At 35.0% G+C, this 25,204-nt stretch overlaps 1 protein-coding gene across 2 annotated transcripts in view; it reads right to left on the minus strand.

Moving 5' to 3' along the window:
• The window catches only part of marchf8 (membrane-associated ring finger (C3HC4) 8), a 137,468-nt gene that overhangs the window by 35,567 nt on the left and 76,697 nt on the right, over positions 1–25,204 (minus strand). For both annotated transcript variants that reach the window (XM_051125725.1, XM_051125724.1), the window contains exon 3: positions 3,133–3,183. In XM_051125725.1, coding sequence (XP_050981682.1) covers positions 3,133–3,183 — 51 coding nt within the window. The remainder of the gene's footprint in view (positions 1–3,132; positions 3,184–25,204) is intronic.

A 25,204-nucleotide genomic window follows, 5' to 3' on the forward strand; every position in this document is an offset into this window, starting at 1 on the left:
ACTGTATAATATGCTGCTTTCACTTAATACACAGATCTAATACAAACATGCAATTTTTTTCCCAGCAATTTACCTTCACACACATAACCGATTGTGTTTTTGTAACTTGTGTGTTTTAACATAAACTTGTGTGTATTTGACCGTTTAAGCGCAATAAGACATGAAAGAGAACTTAGTTTAGTACTCAGTTTAAACTATTGTGGATTTAAAACACGATTTCAGCACAATAGACATGATAATCAAAACCAACCATGTTTTTTGGCAGAGTATCTGAGGTGTGAGCTATAAAGGCACAGCCCTATTCTGGAAAAGGGGGCGGGGAGCAGCAGGTTATTTGCATTTAAAGAGACATGCACGAAAACTGTGTTTCTGCTTCCACTCAAAATAGGCATTTTCAAAATTACATAAATGATCTGTGGGGTATTTTGAGCCGAAACTTCACAGACACATTCCAGACACACCTGAGACTTCTTGTAACATCTTGTAAAAAGGGGCATAATAAGCACCCTTTAAAACAGCTTCGTGGTAATAAACAAGAAAATAATGTTGCAAGTTCTTCAATTATGAAACAAATACAATTTCAGCTGTAAAGTAGCTCTAAAAAAGACAACAGTTCATTATTCAGCTCGACTGATTTTATTTTGAGTTCATTAGTTATAAAGTGAACTCATTTCGCTTATAAAGAAGCTCTACAAAAGACAATTGTCATTATCTAGCTCATTTTAGTTTAAGATTGATTCTTATTTAAAAGTGTCAGTGCAGTCAATCTGATAATATTACTGAATATGAAGAGTCTTTTAAACCTCAACTGTGCAAGCCAAGAATGCAAGAATGTGAAACACATTTTAAGGTGATTTTATAATCAAAGACAAAAGACCAAAAGGTGCACTGTGGAAACATACTCTACACAAGAATATAAGCGTAGACGCTTCTAGCTACCTAATGGTGCTTTCTGAAATGTGACAATGCAAGTACAGACTATATTTTTAACACTGCTTCAAGGGCACTGTAGTGCATTAGCATAAACAAGTTTTCTATTTCAAACTATGATTAAAAGGCAAAACATTTAGAGAGAATCTTGCTGAGAGAGTTGGAGTTAGTTAAACCGTCAACATGTTTATACTTGGCTAAGTGAATAATAACATGTAGAGGCACAGACATTTAAAGGTATCTTTAAAAGTAAGGTTTGTTACAGCAACAGAAAAGGGTTTGTAAACCCTTTAGAATTTTCTATATTTCTGCATAAATATAATGCAAAAAATCATCAGCTTTTTACACAAGTCCTTTAAGTTGACAAAGAGAATCCAATCAAACAAACCAAACAAAAATATATACTTTGTCATTTTGTTATTGAGAAAAATGATCCAGTGTTAAATATTTGCAAGGTGCAAAAATATGTGAATCTTTGCTTTCAGTATCTGTTGTGACCCCTTTTTGAAGCAATAATTGCAGGTAACGTTTTTTTGTAACTGCTGATCAGTCCTGCACAACGACTTGTAGGAATTTTAGCCAATTCTTTGGTACAGAAACACTTGAACCCTGTGATGTTGGTGGGTTTCCTCCTAAGAACTGCTTGCTTCAGGTCCTTCCACAACATTTTAATTGGATTAAAGTCCGGACTTTGACTCGGCCATTCCAAAACATTATCTTTGTTCTTGTTCAACCATTTTTGGTAGCATGACTTGTGCGCTTGGGGTCGTTGTCTTGCTGCATGACCCACTTTCTCTTAGATTTTCATTCATGGACAGATGTCCTGACATTTTTCTTTAGAATTTGCTGGTGTAATTCAGAATTTATTGTTCCATCAATGATGGAAAGTCGTCCTGGCCTAGATACAGCAAAACAGGCCCAAACCATGATACTACCACCACCACGTTTCACAGATGGGATAAGGTTCTTCTTATGCTGGAGTGTTTTTCTTTATCCAAACATAACACATTTTATTTAAACCAAAAATTATATTTTGGTCTCATCTGTTTTTTGGAGAGTTGTGGCTTTCTCCTCGCAACCCTGCCATGCACACCATGGTTGTTCATTGTTCTCCTGAGGATAGACTCATAAACTTCAACAATGTGAGAAAGGCCTTTAGTTGCTTAGAAGTTATCCTGGGGTTCTTTGCAACCTCTGAAACTATTATACATCTTGATTTGGAGTGATCTTTGTTGGTCGACCACTTCTGGGGAGGGTAACTGTGGTCTGGAATTTCCTCCATGTGTACACAATCAGTCTGACTGTGGATTTGTGAAGTCCAAACTCTTAAGAGATGGTTTTGTAACCTTTCCCAGCCTGATGAGCAACAACAACTCTTTTTCTGAGGTCCTTAGAGATCTCCTTTGTTTGTGCCATGATTCACTTTCACAAACATGATCAGACTTTAATAGATCCCTGTTTTTTAAATAAAACATCCTAGTGACTGAAAACACTTCTGAACAGACTCTAATTTCACCTTGCTAATCCTAGAGATGCACATACTTTTGCAACTAGTAGTTTTTCATACAAAGCATATACTTTCATCTCATTTGTTTAATTGGGTTCTCTTTTCAATTTTCAAAACTTGTGTGAAAATCTGATGAACTTTGTGTTATAATTATGCAGAAATATAGAATATTCTAAAGGGTTCACAAACTTTCAAGCAGCACCATATACAGCAGACGAGCACCTGCGAGCTTTTACATCTCATTTGCATAATTGCATCTCATTTGCATAATTGCAAAAAATATGTTTTAAGCTCCTGGTTCATGGTGTTCATTAAATATCAGACAGATAAACAGGTGTCCTTTAAATATGAAATTCAAGATAATAAACAGAAAAGGCTACAAAGCTTACAAAGCTCCCTTGACCTGAAAAATAAACAACCAGAGTCTACGTAAGCACAAAATGAGCACTTGAGTTTATTTTTTTATTGTCTGCTGCACTTTTTTTCTTGCTTCTAGGTCAGACAAAATGTCCTTCCAATCTCCTTCGTATCAGGCAAATAAAAACATTTCAGTCTTTCAGTCTTGCTTAGAAATCCGGACGGAATAAACTAAGGAGAGAATGAAAGTATTTGCAGACAGCAGGTGCAGACCCCCTAGAAAGCTAAGCAACTTGCTCGCTCCCAGCAGAAGAGGAAAAGGAAATGGATTTTCATACCTTTGAAATGTTGCTGGACCTGCTTGCAGAATGACCAAGCGGTTTCTCATTCTGTGGAAGAGAGAAAAGGGCAGAACAAGTTTGAGAACAGTGCTTACCATTCAGTTCAACAGAAATGAAGAGAACAAGTACAAATGCACACATAACTAACTGCTTTTTAATAAACTTCAGAATCTTTTAAAGCAAATACAGCTACACGGAAAGGAAATCATACATTTTTTTTGTGATTTAATTACATGACTGTGTTAATTGATGGCCTTTATGCTAAATACTTCTCGTGCTGCTTAAGCATTTGGGAAGGATGTCTTTTTCCTGCTGTGATATTGTTTATAGGTCAGTTGTGATTGTAATGTAAGAGGGCTGCTGGATTACACAGCTGGTTCTGCTCTGAGACACTGATTTATTCAACTCCAATATAACAAAATGTAAAAGCAAATGTAAAGCAAATTAAACTACTTGAAGAAAGGCAGAAAAAGGCTTGTAATAATGACAGACTGATTAAATGGCTAATATTCCACCATCTTGGGATGCATTTTCGATTAACAGAAGATGTAGTTCCTCTGCATGAGTTCCATACAGTGGGCTTAAATGGGGATCAACGGGTTGAAGGTCCAAACTGCAGTTTCAATGCAGCTTCAAAGAGCTCTACACAATCCCAGCCGAGGAATAAGGGTCTTATCTAGTGAAACGATCAGTCACTTTCTAAAAGAAAAAAAAATAAAATAAAGAAAAATGTATATACTTTTTAACCACAAATGCTTGTCTTGCACTAGCTCGACTTCTCGCATTATGTAGTCATGTTGGAAAGGTCACCCATGATGTAGGCAAAGTACCGACTTAAATTTGTATTTTTTTAAAGAAAAAACTCTTATTTCTCAGCTGGGATCGTGTAGAGCCCTTTAAAGCTCCATTGAAATCTATTTTGGACCTTCAACCAGTCGGTCCCTATTGAAGTCTATATGGAGATATATATATATATATATATATATATATATATATATAGAGAGAGAGAGAGAGAGAGAGAGAGAGAGAGAGAGAGAGAGAGAGAGAGAGAGAGAGAGAGAGAGAGAGAAAAATCCTGTAACGTTTTCCTCAAAAACCTAAATTTCTTTTCAACTAAGGAAAGAAAAACATGAAATTCTTGGATGACACTGGGGTGAGCAAATTATCAGGAAAAAATTAATTCAGGAGTGCACTAATCCTTTAAATAAAATACTGAAAAAAATCTGTTCAATTCATTTTAGCAGTTTTTGCTGTCAGTAAATAGTATTTTCTACCTATATCTGCAACCATTCTCTCTTGTATTCATTAGTTTATTCCTTCTTCGGGTGGCTAAATTGTGGTTAGACTCAAAAAAATGAGACAAACAAATCCATTCTTTGTTCATGACACTTAGGTGCATTTAATCTTTTCTTGGTTGAAGATGTCAGTTAAAAATAGACTGAAAGTTCAAGACTGCAAGGTTGTCTAGAAAAAGGGGCTCACTGAAACAGATTGGCTGACTGAACGCATGCATACACAAAAATTCACCTGGATATTTATAAAATCAGGAATAAGTAGTCTATTTTATACTCTTAACATTTACCATTTTTATCATAAATATTAATTTAATTATATCTGTCTTTTATAACACACACACACACACACACTTTCTCTCTCTATATGCATATATATATTTATTATAAATATATCATTTATTTGAAGTAGAAATCTTCTGTAAGATTATAAAACAGTCTTTAATCAAATTAATAAATCCTTGTTTCATGAAAGCTTAAAAAAAAAAATACTGATTTCTTTTAAATGGTAGTGTAAATATAGGTAGCGTATATATAGGCCTATATTTTATTTTATGCAGTTATGTTTATTATAAAAAAAGCATGTCACAAAATAAAAAAAAAAAAAAAAAAAAAGTCATTATCTTCATGCAAAACATTTCTTATTTTTCTCTTCCTTTTCTTGTGACCAAATATGATTTGGTTTTGTCCTTTAGAGGCTTCATGAGAGTCACCCAAACAAAATATGCTTAAAACCTCGCATCAGTTAAAAAACAAAAAAACAAAAAAAAAACAAAAAAACAACAACTTTAAAACCTCAAAACAACCAGCAGCATTACATTCAGAACAAAAGAAAACTAGCGCACACTCATTTAGCATTTCTAGTCCTGTGTGAATTATGAGGCAGAAACGGTACTAATATCAGTGCTTGGCAGAGAAAAGCTCTGCAACAAAGAACCCTTTGGCACAATGTGCCATGATTAGCGAGTGGGTGAGTGTGTGAGAGCTCATTGTTTTTCCTCTGAACTCAACTGTAATGGTGAGGACCCAATATGTGTGAGAGCATGTGCAGCAACAGAAGGACATACTCTTTATCTTTAATCATTCCTCTGCTTTTTACTCATGTCTCCAGCCCTGCGCTGTTACCATGGAGATGCCAGCGGAGGGGACAGAGTGCTAAATCCCTGCTGGTTACTGTCTTTCTGTTATTAAGAAGAATTTCAGCCATGCTACACATCAAAAGAGTGCATTGAGTCATCATTCCATACTACTGCACACACAGGTTCTATATACAGTTGAGGTCAAAAGTGTGCATCCCCCTTTCAGAATGATTAAAGATGTGAATTACTTTACCAAAATTAGAGGGATCATACAAAATGCATGTTATTTTTTATTTAGTACTGACCTGAAAAAGATATTTCGCATAAAATATGCTTACATACAGTCCACAAGAGTTGAATTTATAAAAATGACCCTGTTCAAAGGTTTACATATGCTTGATTCTGTGTTGAATACTGAATACTCTTGAAAACCATGCTGTTACCTGAATGATCCACAGCTGTGTTTTTTTGTTTAGTGACAGTTGTTCATGAGTCCCTTTTGAGATCCATCTCTCCACACTGAGGGTCTTGTATGCAACTATTACAGAAGGTTCAAATGCTCACTGACGCTTCAGAAAGAAACATGATGCATTAAGCAGCGGGGGGAGGGAAGATCAGGGTAAATTTAACTTATTTTGTCTTCTGGGAAACATGTAACTATCTTCTGTACCTTCTTTACTAAATTTAAAAAAAAAAAAAAAAAAAAAAAAAAAAAAAAAGAAGAAAGATATACACATCTCCATTCTGTTCAAAAGTTTTCACCCCCCTTGCTTTCAGTATTTCTCACAGCGAGTGTTATGGTGGAGACCCAAATCCTCTTATAAATAATACTGTTTTTGTGTCACGGAATGTAGTTTTAACAGTTTTTTAGGCAAAAATGTACTTGTTTAGACATCAAATATGCTGTTGGTTAATAATTATAACTTCAATTTGAAAATTAGCTTCAGGGTTTTTACAGATGTGAGCGCCAGGGTGTCAGCGGCCATTCAGTGCTTATGAATACACCAAGAGCAGCCTCACTTCAGTTCTTCTGCAATTTTCCACTGGCTCTGATGTCTCTATAGTGGTTAAACATGATATAATTTGTTTTAGGTAAATCTAATGGGCAGTCTTTGGTCTCATTAATGTATTATTTGTTCCAGAGCAAACAATTTTGGCTGAGGGCGAAATCTCATCACGTTATATTTTTTGTAAATTTAATGTACTTTGAGTAAAAACAGTATCTCCGACAGTCAAGGATGACTTGTATATGTGTTATAAGTCAGGTCAAAGTTCATCATGTAGACATGAACTTATCTTTCTCACTGCAGACCGCATGTGCTCATCTTTTATCTCTCACTGTGACACATCATGCTGTCAAACCTCACACTAGGTGACCTGGTTGTTCCCACAGTACATCAGTCTTAAAACGTGCTATGCATTACTCACTCTATTGACCAGTACATGAACAAGACTGTTATTCACATACATACACCATGCATTTTAAGATTAAGATGGTTTAGAGGAAAAAGCATTTCCACCTACACTAACTCTCCATCAGAAATCTAAAAGCTACTAAAAGCATACAGCGCAGAGTTGAAGAACGTATAACTTTATCACCCTACAGTTATAGCTTATGAGAAATGACTCGGTGTGAAGTTAATTTTAAATGGACAGTTTGACATCGGTGATGATTGATCATTTAATAACTAATGATGTTCGACGTCACTGACGTCAAAGCTGATGAGGTGCATCTAACGACAGCACATTTGATGTGAGATTCTTCAAAAATGTACATTTTCGTGCTCCACTGGAAAAACAAAGTTATATGGGCTTGTAATGACATGAGGGGAAGTAAATTACAATCATTTTTGGTTTTGGGTGAACTAGAAGATTGTTTTTATTTCATGACACTGACAACGCAATGGATGATTTGTAGTGGTGGAAATAAGAAACGTTGAGATAAAGTCAGTATCAGTTGTTCAGACAGAACACAGGCTATTTGGATGGAGACAGGAGCCCTACAATTACACACAAGAGGAAGTGTCTATTCCAGCAGCTCTGAACACTTTGACAAAGACATGTGTTGTCTTCCGTATGTGTAGTAATGCTTTGACTGCAAATTATGTTTGCAGGATACGTGGTTTTTCTAAATAACAAAAAACTGAGGGGCAGAAGCCCATAAAACACTTATATTATTAATATAATGCCACAATACAACAAGTGCAATTGCCAATGTTAATTTTTCTCATAGCTTCATAAAATTACGGTCGAAGCACTAAATGTCACATGGACTATTTTAACAATGTCCTTACTAACTTTTTAAGCCATGAACATAGTAGTTGCATTGCTGTCTATGCAGGGTCAGAAAGGTCATGGATTACATCAAAAATATCTTAATTTGTGTTCTGAAGATGAACGAAACGTCCTACAGGTTTGAGGTTGAGTAATGACAGAATTTTCATTTTTGGGTGAACTAAAATCATTAAAAAGTATATTTTAGTAAAAGATATTTTAGGTAAGCTTTTTCTTTTATTCTTTTTTAAAGACGTCCCTTATGCTCACCAAGGCTGCAGTCATCAGATAAAAGAAATACTATCACATTTCTAAATAGGCTAACTTTTTTCTATTTTAACAGATTTTAAAATTAAATTCCTGTGATGCAAAGCTGAAATTTTAGCAGTCAATACCCAAGTCTTCAGTGTCATATGATGGTCAACATCACGTTTTTAGTTCTAGTGGTTCGTTCTACTTTTGGTGTTTATCTGTACACAATAGAAAATGAAAGCATATGATTTAAAAAAAAAAAAAATAATTAAAAACTTTGTTGAACTGGCAAAAAAAATGGCCAGCCATAGTGTTTGCGGCTGAATATTTACAAGTACTTCAGGTGTGCGGCTGTAAACAGCAACAGCAGAAATGAAGTGCTAATACATTGTTGTTATGAATGTGCAGGCTTCATCAAGTGTGTGGGCAGATCCAGAATAATGAGCCAGACTCCAAGGTTGCCATGAGTGCACGGATAATATAATGAGATGACAAATGCATGCCTGGTGCTTGAATGTAATATGACAGGGACGATTAGAGAAGAAAATAGCACAATAAAGTTTGAGGTATATACAAATCACTCATTGTGCTTTAATAATGTGCTCCCCTCTATCTCAGTGAGCACGTTAACATAAACCTCTGATAACACAGACAAGCTTTTAAAAAAAAAAGTGTGGGGCACAGAGAACATGACAGCGGTGTCTGTGGCTTCTGTCTGCTCAGATCAGGCAGTGAGCTTCCTGAATAAATGATTCCTCTTTCTGCTCTCAGACTACACTGAATCTGGTTCATTTTGGAATCTTCCTGTTTAATTAAGTTTCATATGATCTACAGAAACCTGGTGTTCACTGGCTCTTCCCCTCGCCAAAGATTTTTAGTCTTTTAAACTGAGAATGTGGGACGTTCCTACGGCCTTATAGTTGATACAATCAAGCGTTTTATTGTAGTACTCTCTCTGCCATATTGGAAAGTTCTTATATTTTTGTTTAGCGAGACAAATTCTGGTCCTCTTTGCAGCTTAGGCCTTGTCCACACTAATATGTTTTCATTTTAAAATGCATCTTTTCGCTCTCCGAAGTGGATAAATTTGAAAACGCCGTTTCCGCATTGTAGTGTGGACTGTGAAAACAGAGGCTTTTGAAAACAATGACGCATGTTTAGTCATGTGACACACATTGTACCATTAGATATCTACGTTTTTACCGGTATTGTGCACTGTTGCTAAAGATGTTACTTTGTACACTCTTCATATCACAGTCCTGCAAATTTGATAAACCATTTACTCACAATTACTGTCCTGTGGCAAAACATGAGCGCAGTTGCGTTTTAGATCAGACATATAATGGTGAGTGAGTACGACCTGTACTCTAGTGAATGCTGAGATACTTTTGTAAATAAAATGATCCTGCCAGAGGAACTGCATGAATATGTCTGTTCCATCTATATCATCTCAGTGAGCTTTTATGAGGTTTTACATATGAGCAGTAAGGCGAATGTAACATTTTTCAACGTTTTAGTGTGGATAAGAAACTTTTTGAAAACGCCTGAAAATGCTAGTGTGGATGGAGTGTGTTTTAAAACAAAAACACCATTTTCAAATGTATCAGGATTAATGTAGACATAGCCTTAGACTGGAAGAGACAGACTTGACTGACCCCCATGCAACTGATAGTCAACTGCCATTGGCTTGCTTATCTACATTCGATGGGAGGGGCTTACCAATAGGTAATTTACTTAAGTATGGAGCAAACTAAAACTAGACAGAACAATGCAGAATATATAGGTGTGGCCAATGATTTTTTTTTTATTTGCTAATAAACAGCTCAAACAAAAAATTCCTGAAAGCTCAAGTGGAAATTTTGGCAAATGTAGAGAATAGTTCTGCTCGGTTCAATTTAAGATAGGAAGTTGTAAACAAAAAAAAGTGTTACAATTTACACTTTTACACCATTATTTTTTTATTTTTTACACTTTTTATTAAGACAGGTCAGAAATCACAATGTTAATAACAAATCTTTTATTTTATTCACTATTTTATTTTGGTTTTAGTACAACTTTAGTATGATTTCTGGGGTTAGCCAATTATGCAATCAAAAAAAAAAAAAAAATTCACATTATATGTTTTTGTTTGTTTGTTTTCATGAAAATACATAGCTGTGTTCCTCAAAAGGGTATCATTGCTTCTGAGGCATTGGGGTTATTGTTACCATTAAAAAAAAAAAAAAGAAGTTACAGTTCAGTTAAAGTTCAGTTAAATTATTTCAGTTTATTTGCAAAGACAGTACTTCTCATTTTCTTTTCAATTTGATGTACAAAAATAGTTTAAAATTGTTAAAAGTGTTTAAAACTAACTGAGAATAAAATAAAAACTATATAGACAAACTAATAAAAATTACAAAAAACAAAAAAAAACAAAACAATGGGTTTTAAAACTTAAAGGGGTCATATGATGAAAAATAACGCAGTGCGTTTACGCAGTTTGAGGCTCAAAAAACATTATTTTCCACATAATGTACATTACTGTTGCTCCTCTCTGCCATGCCTTTCTGAAATGTGTCGATTTTTACAAAGCACATAGTTCTGAAAAGCAAGGTGTTCTCTGATTGGCCAGCTATTCAGTGCACTGTGATTGGCCGAATACCTCAAGCGTGTGATGGAAATGTTACGCTCCCTAACATGTTATGATGCCGCGTCCCAGCACGACGAGACAAAAACAATAAAACCCATTATAAATTAGGCTTTTGTCGCATCCAGTAAGGACATAATTACCGATATGCTCCATGTAAACATGACACCATATCTGCATTTGTGATCGTAGAAACGCAAACAACAAGCCTTACTCTACACTGCCAAAAACTCGTGCTTGAATAGCCAGTAGCAAATTCTTTAAATATGAAAACGTAATTACAGGCTGTGAGTCAGAAGCGCCAGACTGTCCTTGCAACTTGTAATTGCTCTACTTCATAGCCTTAACCCCTTGTGTACAGCTGGCATTGTAGGCTTCTCTCCCAGGTTCAGGAAACAGTCCTCTGTAAAATGCACTGCACACACTCGAATATATGCGTTCTACTGTTCTGGAACAGTGTTGTAAATATAACGTAACCACTGATTTCTAGTTGTGTACTCATTTGGAAGACTAAAAGTACTTTTGCTTTCGCAAACAAAACACACAGTGTCTCCACAACATGCCGGTGGCTGCAACAATGCTACATTGAGAACAATGGTTTGGTAATAGTACATTTGGGCGCTGTTGTGCAAATCTACCGTGACGTAGACGTGGGGGCGTGTTTGAATGAGCTGTTTTAGCGAGGGATTGCGGAGTCTTAACTTTTATAAAGAATATCGCTTTGGGTTTGAGACTTTAAGCTTTGCAATTTTACAGATCTTATATATGCACAAACAGCTTGTAACACTTCAAAGACAAAAGGAAAACATGAAATCGCATCATATGACCCCTCAGTACTAAAATAACATTTCTTGGCATCAACAAATTTGAAAACCCCTTATCGCAGCCAATACACTAAAGTAGGTGACTTCAGGCTGCGCTTGCTGTTTTTGAGTGCAGTCAGCATCAGATGGTCCATGAATGGTCTGTGGGTGTTTTGTGGGCGTACTGTCTGAGGCTACACTGCTCATAATGTTCTTGAACCTGTTTACTTTGGAAACTTTCCTGAATCTGAGAAACATGTCTATCACCATGTCCTTTCCAGACAAGATTCCAAATAAAAGTAATCATTCTGTCGACACCAAACACAAATCAGCTTCTTGACGTTACACAATCACACCCAATCAGAAGCTGTTTCATCAGTTATGCAAAGCAGGACAGGGACAGTGTTATTCAGAATAACACAGCAGATGCAGAAACCAAAAATATGTCAACAAAAACTCTGATTAACATGGGAGAGTAGCTTTTATCGCTAATATAGCATCATGCAATGCAACGGCATCACGATTTGCACAAAGTCACACTTTGGTAAAGCTTTGTTGAGAGTATCTGGTATCTGGGCCGTCTCTGAGGAGAGGGCGAGTCCATGGATGGCGCATGGAGAAGATTGAATTATCCTACTGGGTGAGCAGAGGTTGTTATCTGCGCTGAGTGAGAGGAGACCTGTGACAGATGGCCATCTACACCGCCTCAGCTGACTGCTCTCTTCCTCCAGCTCCTAGATTCCCTATCTCCATGTCTCATTGCCTCAGCAGACAGCTCAACACAGCGACGGCAGTCAGGAGGAACAAACAGCAAATGAGATCACTGCTACAACCTCACCATCACTGTCTTTCCATTTCACCATCACTGTTCATCTCTCTTGTTTTTTCTCACTCTTCACTTCCTGTCAGTTAATGTTTGACTGGCCTTAATGACACAATACAATTCTCAGGACATGAACTTGCTTCCCATGAGCAAAACGGGAAAAGGCACTGTTCCTCAAGCATTACGGTAAAAGGATGTGATCTCGGTTTAGCTGTGGAGATTACTGAGCAAAAACAAAGGGCATCTGTAGCAATGTCACAAAGCTTGATGAAAAAAAATAAAATAATAATAATAATAATAATAATAATATTGATATTGATAATAATAATAATAATAATAATTATTATTATTATTATTATTATTATTACTACATTAATATATTAAATTGTTATATGAAAATATTTTCCAAAAATTTAAATGACATTTTAAAATATATTTAAATATGACATTTTTATATAAAAATGCATTCCAAAAATTTAATTACATTTTTATTACGGTTTTTACTAAAATTTTGATTTAAAAAAATAAGAGGTGTCTTTCGGAAAAACATTACATAAACTTTTGACTGCCAGTGTATATTTATACAAGTGGGATTTGCATGTTAATTATTATTAATTTACATATATTAATTTATACGTAAAATTCTAGTTATAAAAAAAGGCAATATTACATACATTACAAACATTTTTATTTTTGGGCCTAAAAATACCCAATGTGAATTCCTCTGTTTTTTTTTATTTGTCACCTCCTTGTAGCCATTTAGTACACTTTTCCAAATCAAAAAGATGGAAAAAAACAAATACAAAAGGTAATAAGCAAAACTCAGATCCAAGTTAACATTTGCATCCTATAAATTATCCTTTTAAATCACACAGTGCTTTAACTTTGCCAATTAAGCCATCTGGTGCAAAAAGAATAACACTGTCTGACAGGATAAAGCATCACAGTAAAAACTAGATTACATTTCTGAAGAAAATGTAAGTGGCTCTTGGCTGTGCAAAACCTGGCACCACATTGTTACTAGGTGGTTGCCAGAAAACTGAAATGAGGCTGTTAGGGTGTTTAAAATGGTTGCTAGGTTAGTGGTTGCTTCGAAAAGTAACAATAGGCCTTTTTCAAAACTGTGCCAGAAAAGTTATGCACCGAGGGCAATAAGTGCAACATAATATTGAACTCAAATAAACCCTGGTCGATCATAAACACATTACATTTTTTTTGCTGTACTCCGAAAACGCAACAGTTTGCAGGGCATAAACGTTCTTATTGTTGATGTGACGCACGTTTTGTGTCTGCCCAAGGCTAAAAGCGACATGGCTGTTAATGCATTCAAGGTAACTACTCGTTTCTTAAGAGCAAAACTGCATTTACAGAAATCATCTGCGCTGAGATTACTGGCTCTTATTATTGAGAGAGTTATATGAGTGTCTGGGTGTATAAACAGAGAGAGAAGACAGTGAAAAGGAAGCAGCAGAATTAAATCAACAGAACAAACATCACGATCTGAAGGAAGGGTGAAATGCAGTCTGAATATCGGGCTGATGAAATTGTGCCTTTCACATTTAGTTATAGATATTTCCTTTCAGAAAACAATAATCAAGCGACCCACACGTCATATTTCATCTCATTGCTTCCTGCAAGGCAGCAACATCCTCCAGCACAACAAAATTAAGCCATGCGCAGTAAACAGATACAAGACAGATAGATGCTCTGATGAGTCCAGATCGAGGGACAGAGAGCAAAACAGCATTAAAAACCATGAAATAGTTTAACACAATTTTCTTTCCTGTGTTTACATAAATCCCACTGAAACAGGAAGTTGAAATAGGGCATATAGGCTTAAACGGCCTTTGGTTTACACTGCCCTCCAAAAGTTTTGAAACACCCCTGGCCGAGTGTGGTTTTGGACGACATCAGCACAAATCCTTATCATTTTTTGGTGCAAATACATTAAAGTAACTTGACATTATCATTTGAAGACTAGCAAAAATAATTTTCATTTTGATTACATAATAATGGCAATATATACATGTCAAAGCTGTGCAAATGGATATTTTGATGAATCGAAAATTTCATTTTTTTCTATGTATAAACTGTTTATTTACTAAAATATGTTTTCGTAGTTTGTGTTGTCCCTTATCAGTGCAAAAATAACCAAATTCTTTGGTTTTCCTAACTTTTGGAGGGCAGTGTACATAACAGCAGGACTGTAACCACAATAAATGCTAGATTTTATTTAGACATGGCCAATATGTCCTTCCAAATATTTGATATTGGTTTATTATACACCGCTCTTTTTAAGACTTAATTGAAGTTATGCTGTATTTCATACACTTAAATCTTAATACTGTGTTGTTACCTGAATGATCCACAGCTGTGTTTTTTTGTGTAGTGATAATTGTACATGAATCCCTTGTTTGTCCTGAACAATTAAACTGCCCACTGTTCTTCAGACAAATGCTTCAGGTCCCACAAATTCTTTGGTTTTTCAGCATTATTGTGTATTTGAACCCTTTCCAACAATGACCGTATGATTTTGAGATCCATCTTTTCACACTGAGGACAACTGAGGGACTCATATGCAACTATTACAGAAGGTTCAAACGCTCACTGATGCTCCAGAAGGAAACACGATGCATTAAGAGCCGGGGGGGTGAAAACTTTTGAACAGAATGATATTTTGTATTTTTTATTTTGCCTAAATATATTTTTTTTAATTTAGTACTGCCCTTCAGAAGCTACAGAAGATACAGTTTCCCAGACGACAAAATAAGTTAAATTTACCCTAAATTTACCAATTCAAAAAGTTTTCACCCCCCCGGCTTTTAACGCATCATTCTGGAGCATCAGTGAGCATTTTAACCTACTGTAATAGTTGCATATGAGTCCCTCAGTTGTCCTCATTATGAAAAGATGGATCTCAAAATTATACAGTTATTGTTGGAAGGAGTTCAAATACACAAAAATGTTGAAAAACCAAAGAATGTGTAGGACCTGAAGGATTTTTTTCGGAAGAACAGCGTGCAGTTTAACTATTATTTGTACACAAATGCTTAAATTACTCTCAATGAAGTTTTTATAATAATAAAGTTACAATTACATATTTGTATTCCAACTCCAATGTTTTTTTTTTTTAAATATAAACATTTAAATAGTGGCTGTCATAAGAACGTGTTCTAACATAAATTAAACATTAAAGAACAGTAAAAATTATATAATCTTATATGACGCATAAATTTAGAGAAATGCTCATCTCTAGAGTTCATTTTTCTAGCTGACTAACAAGTTTATGGTGACACAATGTGTTGTTTCTGAGGTAAATCTGATGTTACGTGACATTGTTTCGAAGCTGTTACATTGAAGTCTTCCCGCGGTTGAAACACTGAGACAGGACACGGATTTCGGTAAGTTGTGCTCTCTTTTAACATACCTTCAGATGTTCATTCATGTTTATTTAGAAAAGTAACTGGTATTAAAGTGGAGGAGATGATCGGTTTACATGCGCTTTGCGCTGCCGCTTCACTTAAACTGAGGAGCTACGGCGATCTGTCACTCAGCGAAGTAGTTGAAGTTGAAGTAAAACTGTACATGCAGGTAAAATAAGTCATGGAAATGTCAGGTCAATTTTACTTGGAAATTTGAAATGTGTATATCATCCACAAGTCTATTTTGTCAACATTTAGAGGAGAACACCAGCATAAAAATAGCTTTAAAGCTAACAGACATGGACTAAAACCCACAAAGCTTTAAATTTGTTTTCATGAGGCAGCAGGAACAGTCCAGTTTTGAGACACCAAACACCCACAGGCCTGCATTTGATAACCCTCAGCACAAACTAAAAGACCCTTACAGCCCTATGTTAGAACAATTTGCATAAAACTTGTACTGTTTCTGGGAAGCATCTGGTACCAACACAGCAGAAAGTCTCCATCAAGGTTGTGTAGTGCATCGGGTTTCATCATTTTAATTCCGAATACGCAGTGCACATCGAAACTGTTTGTTTATCCAACAGATCAGAGCGATTGCGCAAATAGCAGTAGTGAGAGTCAAACAAGCTTTAACAAGAAATTTTCAAATCCTGTCATGTCACGCGCAAGCGAAGCATGCAGGGATCATCCACTTCTGCATTGAATTTCATGCAATATTTAACTTGACATCAACAAGTGATTAGCTTAGCGATTCAGCGTATTGCACCGCATTCAAACATATAATTTACACTAATCAAAAGCTTTGAATCACACAGTATAATCTATGCTCTCTGAAACGGCACACGTGTGAGCATAAATAGGATTCATTTACAACCCAAGTAACATGAAAATGTGTAAGAGTGGGTAATGTGATTGTAGGAAAGATCGAAACACCATGCAATGATTTTCATACCAAGACAGGGAATGTAACCCTATCTTGCAGGAAGTGTGCATGGAAGCATTTTCCTGTTTGAGCTCACGATTTTTACACAATGGTGGCTTGAATTTCAATATCAAAGAAGCTGCACACAGGCAAAGGGGATTCATACCTTGGGTAATGACAACAATTACAGGTCTCTTTTTAGCTGAGAGCTGCAGTTTACCCATCTGACCTGTCAAACAAACCTCGGCCCTCTGAGGCCTGTGAACTGGAGATCACGTGATCTGATGCCAGAATCAGCTCAGCTGAGCGAAGGCCGAGCAAAGGAGCGCTATCTCTACTGAACCGCAGGAAACGGTCATTTCTCAACAACTGAAATGGGGAACAGGGCTGTACTTAATGTCCACTCATCTGTTTCACATAATCATGCTCAACCACACACTACATTTATACCAGAGTGAGGAATGAAGAAGTACAATTTAAGCTTTAACCAGCAAGATCTGCTTAGCTATGAATGTTGCATTATTTAATAACATTTCCACGAGTAATTATATTTAGTAGGCTAAACTTCTCCAATATGCCATGGAAGACTGAGTAAAGCAAAGGTTTGATTAAGAACAAAATAATGTTACAATAATTTGATCAAAAACACAGAAAAAAAGAAACGTTATTGCAATTTAAAATAAGTTTTCTATCTTAATATACTTTACAATATAATTTATTTTTGTGATGCAAAGCTGAATTTTCAGCATCATTACTCCAGTCATCAGTGTCACATGATCCCTCAGAAATCATTTTAATATGCTGATTTATCATCAATGTTGAAAACAGTTGTTTTTTGTTTTTTTTTTTTTTGGAACTTTTGATACTTTTTTCAGGATTCTTTGATGAATAAAAAGTTAAAATGAACAGCATTCATTTAAAATTATTTTTTACTATTATTTTTTGTCAATTTAACACATCCTTGCTGAATAAAAGTATTAATTTTTATCAAAGAAAAAAAAATTACTGACCCCACACTTTAAACAATAGTGTATATTGTTACAAAATATTCCTGTTTTGAAAAAAATGCTGTTCTTTTTAACATTTTACTCATTAAAGAATCCTGAAAAAAAGTATCACAGGTTCCCAAAAATAAAAAATAATCAACTGTTTTCAACACTGATGATAAATCAGCATATTCTAATGATTTCTGAAGGATCATGTGACAATGAAGACTGGAGTAAAGATGATGAAACTTCAGATTTGCATCACAAGAATAAATTCTATTTTAAGGTATATTAAAATAGAAAATCACTGTTAAAATGCAATAATATTTGACAATTTTACTGTTTTTTGTATTTTCTAAATCAAAATACAGCAGAAAAGACTTCTTTAAAAAATTAAAATAAAATACTGATCCCAAATTTTTGAATGGTGTGTGTGTATATATATAAAAAAACAAAACTGTGAATTTTTTCACGATTTTAATTGAATGTGTTTTGGGTTTTAATTAAAAATCAGCAATAATTCAGAAAATCTGAATAAAAATTTGACTGAAAATGTACTGAAATTTGCCCATCCCTAACTTGTACATACTCTTAAAAAAATTACATTTTTTATTAGCAGTGATGGTTCCAAGAAACAGCCTTTAACATCCATGGAACCTTTTAAATGCAGAAAAGGAAAAGGTTTTTCAAATGTTTACATTTTTCAAATATTTTACATTTAAAAATAAGAATATAGAATGCTCAGTCAAAATGGTAACAGAAACACAGAAATTAGTAGGAATTTTGACCATTACAACTACCAAAAGACTGAGCAAGTGAAGAGCAGGTGAAAAGAAAGTGAAGGTAAGAGAGCACAAGTGAGTAATATCAAAAATCCATACATGATATAACCTATCCAAACATAACAGCCCACAACCCCTCCAGCATTTCGCACATCCGCAGTCACCTGCACAACATAAATCAATACCCAACATCCTGTCATTGTTCTAATATCAAAGAGAAACTACATTCCTATGGGAAAAACCCTGTTTTGGTTGTTCGGTTTCAGATTATTTTTTTTATTTTTTAATGCTGAATTCAAAGCCACTCCTAATTAACTCAGGCCAGTCAAGACTAATTAGTTTGCTGACACCGGGACCTCTGTGTTCCCCCGTGACCCCCCGGACCGCTCCCTCACGTCTAAATGCAAATGAGAGGTCATTCATAGATGATAAACAATCCGCTACAGCCTCTAAAAGCCCATGAAGATGTAGTACATAATTATATACACCAGAATGACACTGGAAGTGCGGGAAACATAATCAGACATACAAGCAAGCGACTGTGCAAATATTTACGATGATGATAATTTGTAGTTGGCGTGCATAAACAACATCACTGTGCATCTCAGCTCAACTTAAAGGATTAGTTCACTTTCAGAATACAAATTTCCTGATAATTTACTCATGCCTGTGTCTTCCAAGATGTTCATGCCTTTCTTTCTTCAGTCGAAAAGAAATGAAGGTTTTTGAAGAAAACATACCAGGATTTTTCTCCATATAGTGGACTTCAATGGGGATCAACGGGTTGAAGGTCCAAATTGCAGTTTCAATGCAGCTTCAAAGGACTCCCAGCCGAGGAATAATGGTCTTATCTAGCTAAACGATCTGTCGTTTACTAAAAGAAATAAACATTTAGACATTTTAACCACAAATGCTTGTCTTGCACTACACTGTTAAAAACAATTTGTTGAGTCAACTTAAAATAATTTGTTACCTAGCTGCCTTAAAATTTTAAGTTCAGTCAACTCAAACTTTTAGTCACCTTGAAATGTTAAGTTGTACTAAGTGACAACTTAGATATTTGAGTTGACTAAACGAAATTTGGAAATTTTAAGGCAGATGGGTAACAAAGTGAGCTTTTAAGTTAAATCAACTCAAATATCTAAGTTGTCACTTAGTACAACTTAACATTTCAAGTTGACTAAACCTATTTGAGTTGACTGAACTTAAAATTTTAAGGCACCAGGATAACAAATTATTTTAAGTTGACTCAATTTGTTTTTTGCTTTTTACAGTGTAGCTCGACTTCACGCATTACGTAGTCTCATTAGAAAGGTACGTGCGAACGTGCAAAGAAAGTCAAATGCCCTTTACAAAAAAAAAAAAAAAAAAAAAGGTACAACAATGATGTCGGATGATTTTAAAGTTGAAGAAAATTATGTTTTTTGCTCTACCTTTTTTAACCAAAGTACACAGATGAAGAACTAATTACACCTGACCTTTCCAACATGATTATGTTGCATTTGTGGTTAAAAAGTATATGCATTTTTATTTTTGTTTGAAAATGACTGATCGTTTCACTAGATAAGACCCTTATTCCTCAGCTGGGATTGTGTAGAGCCCTTTGAAGCTGCATTGAAACTGCAACTTAGACGTTCAACATGGTGGATCCCATTGAAGTCCACTATATGGAGAAAAATTCTGGAATGTTTTCCTCAAAAACCTTCATTTCTTTGCAACAGATGAAAGAAAGACATCTTGGATGACATGGGATGAGTAAGTTATTGAGAAATGTTTATTCTGGAAGTGAACTAATCCTGTAAAAATCTACAGATCTACCTTCTTACTGTGTAAGCACATACGGGCCCCTGTGAATCGGATGGCAGAGTGATAAAGAGAAACAGCGTGGCAGTAATGGGGGATAATCTGTAACGTACAGCCGAACCCTCAGGCCTTTCAGTCACTTTTTTTCTCAAATCACTGAGTCATCCCTAATGAGACCGTCTATCTGCCTGTCTGTCTCTCTGGTCTGGAGCGAGGACGACTGACCGGATCGTTTTGCTTGACACAGACACACTTCCTGTGTTCGCTCATGACTTCCTCTCTCCAGCAGGTTTTATGTGGATGGGGGGACCACATGTGCTCACTAATCTCTGTCTGCCCCCTCCCCCCTCCAAATGAGGGGATTTCACACAAAGCCGCTGATTTTGTCCGTCCGTCAATGATGCGATTTGCTCGTGCACCGCCACAGACACGTGCGTCTTTATCACTGGAATGTTTTGGTATGAACAACCGAGACGTCTAAGGCTTAGAGTAAATGGTGTAATGATGAACTCAGTCTCATGATGTAGCAGTATATTAACAGACAGTATTTATTTAACAGCCCTTTATTGAGATTTAATGACACGTAATGGCTTGGAGAGACAGTACAATGACTAAACTAATGTGGCTGTCGTTGCAAACAGACGTAAAGCAGGTCTGGTCTGGTCTGATATTCTGGTCGCAGACAGCATTGCAAAACGGAAATCATAAAATACAACTAATCGTATAAAAGTGCATAAATATGAGAGCAAGAAGTGGAAAGTGTGTTCCATATCTTTTGTTGTTGAGGTCAATCAAACTCTACTGAATTTCAATACAAATTATTCTTGAAAATCGTACAAACATAGGATAAAACTGTGCAGGATAAATAAAACATGACCCAGAAATACACTTGAAATAAGGGCAAACATGGTCTGTGACCACAATGTGTTTTGTGCAGCAAGTTATTGACAGTGGAAAGCATGAAACTAGGGTGCATCATGGTTAGAAATTAACTTTGTAATTAAGGGGCAATATCTGGCAACTGGAATTGATTTTGAGGGACACTTTTTATACTCACCTTATTATTATAAACCATATGTTATCTTTAATGTCAGATACTTAAATGTACCCAGTTACTTTACAACAGACAAAGATAAAACTGTATTATTATACATGTAAAAAACAGGAGTTCATAGGGCTGCAATATTATGACAAAAATCCTTAGATTACTGCTCTTTATACTGTAATAACCATTAATATCATCGATATAGAAAACAACAAAACGTTTTTGTTTCCTTTTCAGCACATCACATTCTGGCTTCACAGACAAATATGTCAGTCCATGTTGTTAGTCTAGTCTAGCACAAGTTATGCAAAAACACCCATTATTATCCTTCCACTATCCGCAAAGTGACAGTTTTTTTTCATTTTCACATTTTGTTTTAATCGTGACAGCCGTGATATGTTGTTTAATTGTACAAGAGCATTTTTTGCCCCTTTGTCTTGAATTTTTGGGTTATTTTTGTTCATTTTTTTGCATTCTGACCCTGGAGCGCATGATATATTGTTATAATATTAATACAAAAATATTGCATTTTTTAAAAAATATGTATTGGATATATGTTGGCTGACTTTGGATATTTCAATGTTTGTTTATTTCACCTATTTTAGATTACAATTACCATCATCTAGTGCTTATTTAATGTTATTATTATTTAATCTTTAAAACACTAATAATTATTTAACACTGTTAAACTAATCTTTAGCAAATCTATACTGAAAATACATATTTCATACTGTACATTATAATGTTGTGATGCCTGAATTCACGTAAATTTGAAGCAACATTTAAATATTTCAATGTTTTGTTTTTAATTTAGACTAAATGTAGAATTTTAATATCAGCCGTTTATCAGTTAATTTATTGGACATACCAAATCAATATCGGTGCAACCCTATACGAAAGCATAAAAATTCAGGAGATGTCTAGAAAAAATTATGATTAGATTATGATGAAAAAATGGTTAGATTCACTGCATTTAATCTGAGAATGCATGTACATAAATCATGTATAAAATAAACAGTTAAGGTTACCACTGCATTTTTTCTGAAAAAATAAATAAATAAATAAATAAATAAATACAGTGATTGATTTAAAGATTATTTATAGATATTTTCAAAGCTTTAATGTACTATTATAAAAGAAATTCATTATTGTTTATTTAATTCTAACAAATAAATTCTTGTTAAAAACTAACCAGAATTAAAAATAATTTGCTTATCAATTCTGCACAGAAAAGACTTGGTGTTGTTTCCAAACAAAGGGAAATATATCGGTATCGATATCGGTATCGGTATCGGTATTGGCATTGGCTATCGGCCAAAATGAGTTGAAAAATATCGGCACGTCGGCAAAAATCCAATATCGTGCATCCATAATACTGACACAGTTTAAGAAAATTTTTGTATGATAAATACTTATAAAATACAGCCAAATACAGGTCTGATTTAGATGCCTGGTTTGTACATTTATAAAAACCACAAAAATACACACCAATTTGCATCAGAAAATAGATTATTGTAGTTTCACACGAAAATACTATTTCTTCAAAACATCATGTTTAATTCAAATACTTTATATTTCCAAGTAAATTCACTAGCAAATTCAGAATGAAAACAGTTTTAAAGTGAACTCTACACCTATTCTTTTCATAGTATATAATTATTGAGTTTTGTTTGGATGTCTGCTACTCCAAAAAAACAGTGTACATGCAATTACAGCATATTATGGCACAGAGCTCTATATTTCTGTGCACAAAAGATCAACCCGTCCGGTTAGTCAGTATAACAGGATAAACAAAACAAATTCTACAGTAGTCCTGAGCAAACATATACAGCGAGAAGCAGACAGCGGAAAGGGAGGTCATTCAGGAAACAACCAGGGAATAGGAAGCACATAAAAGCACAACAAATGCCGGCATTGTTGATTTAAGAAAAAGCCCTCAGCTCACAGCTGATGCTGAAACTGCCGCACTAGTGCACAGAAGCCGCCTCATCTCCATAACACAACAACAGGCCTCACAAAAGCAACCATGGAGACAGCAATCTCACAGCTCTCCTTTCACATGAGCACAATGACACACGCAAACACACAGCCTCGGCCATAGCAGTCTGATAAACAACACCAAAACATCACAGCATTTGTACCTGAATCTTCATTTTCCAACAGGAATGCATTGGTGAATCCTTTAGGAGGAGGTCGTCCCCTCCGTCACACACTCACACACACACAAACAAAGCCTCGCTGGAGAGGTTACATGTCCCCTGTGTAAATCCAGTGGGAGAGGTGAAGCTGATAAACACGGAAGTGGTGTGGAGAAGGATGCAACGGAGGCAGGTCCAACTGTCCTACATCCACATTTCTTGCACAACTGACAGAGGCAGATGCACATACGCTCAAGGAGCGAGTGAGAGATACTAGCCCGGGCTTGCTCTCTCAGCCGGTAAGCCCAAAAAAACCAGCCACTTCCTCCAGCTGACTCCAATCAGCAGGGACAGCCCAATGCCTCATGTATTATTCATGAGGAGGCGGAGTCGAGCGTGTTCTTTGGCCGACTGTGTTTCATGTCCCCACCCCCATCCTCTTAACCCACAGCCCCTCCCCTCCAACTGTCATTTGTCCCTGTGCTCGGTTAATGTGCAGCCTGCCTACTTTCTCATCCTTTGGTGGATTCAGTTCGTTGCCTGTAATGTAGTTAAGACTGCTCGCTCCCGCAGAAAAGGTCAAGAACCTCCGATGCTCAGTCACAGCAATTATTCTAATTTATCCAAAAACACTGATTATAGAGGCTCGCTTACAATAAAGCACCAGAGAGGTAGACAGAGAAAAACAAAGTCAAAGACAGACCGGAGAGAGGTTGGGGTCATGGGGGCGGCGCAGCAGGGAGTACAAACTGCAGAATTGAAAGTGGAAAAGAAATTATATTGTTGAAACCAAGGACATTTAGGATTTACATTACATACGCAGGTCAAATACTAAACCAGACTGTGCCAGAAAACAAGTTTCTCTTACATTAAGTAATTCTCAAAAATGAGGAATTATAATATATATAACAAAAAATGTAATTCGCATTGTTTTATATAGCACTGAAGCTAAAATAAAATAAAAGAAAAATAAAAGAAAAATAATAAACCTCATTGTGGCAGCAAAAGATTCTTACATTAGGTAATTCACCATAATGAACAATTACAATATATTATAACAGATAAAATAAAATATTAAATAAATTAAAAAGGGTCATAAAAAGGGGTCTATAAGCTAACTCAAAATAAAATAAAAGAAAATAAAAGAAAATAAAAAGAAGGGTCATAAAAATATAATAAAAATATAAAGTTAAATACTAAAAAAAAACAAAAAAAAAAACAGACTCTGCCAGAAAACAAGTTTCTTACATAAAGTATTAAATTGACCTTAATGTTTTATTATTTTTTTTAATTTAGCACTAATGAAGCTAAATAAATTAAATAAATAATATAAAATAAATAAACAGATAAATAAATAAATAAATAATAATGAAAAACTAAAATAAACTGAAATAAAATAAAATAAATAAAATAAAATAAAAACATTAAGTAAAATAATAAACCTCATTGTGACAGCAAATAATTCTTACATTAAGTAATTCACCACAACGCATAATCACAATATATTATAACAAATAAAATAAAATATCAAATAAAATAAAAAGGGTCATAAAAAGGGGTCTATAATCTAACTTAATATAAATAAATAAAATAAAATAAACAATAAAATAAAATTAAAAAGAAGGGTCATAAAAATATTACGTCAAATACTTAAAAACAAAACAGACTCTGCCTGAAAACAAATTTCTTACATTAAGTATTAAATTGACCTTAATGGTTTCTTTTTTTTTTTTAATTTAAAGCTAAATAAATTACATAAATAATATAAAACACGTAAATAGATAAATAAATAATAATGAAAACCTAAAATAAAATATAA

This window comes from Labeo rohita, chromosome 13 (assembly GCF_022985175.1).
Source record: "Labeo rohita strain BAU-BD-2019 chromosome 13, IGBB_LRoh.1.0, whole genome shotgun sequence".
Taxonomy (NCBI): Eukaryota; Metazoa; Chordata; class Actinopteri; order Cypriniformes; family Cyprinidae; genus Labeo; species Labeo rohita.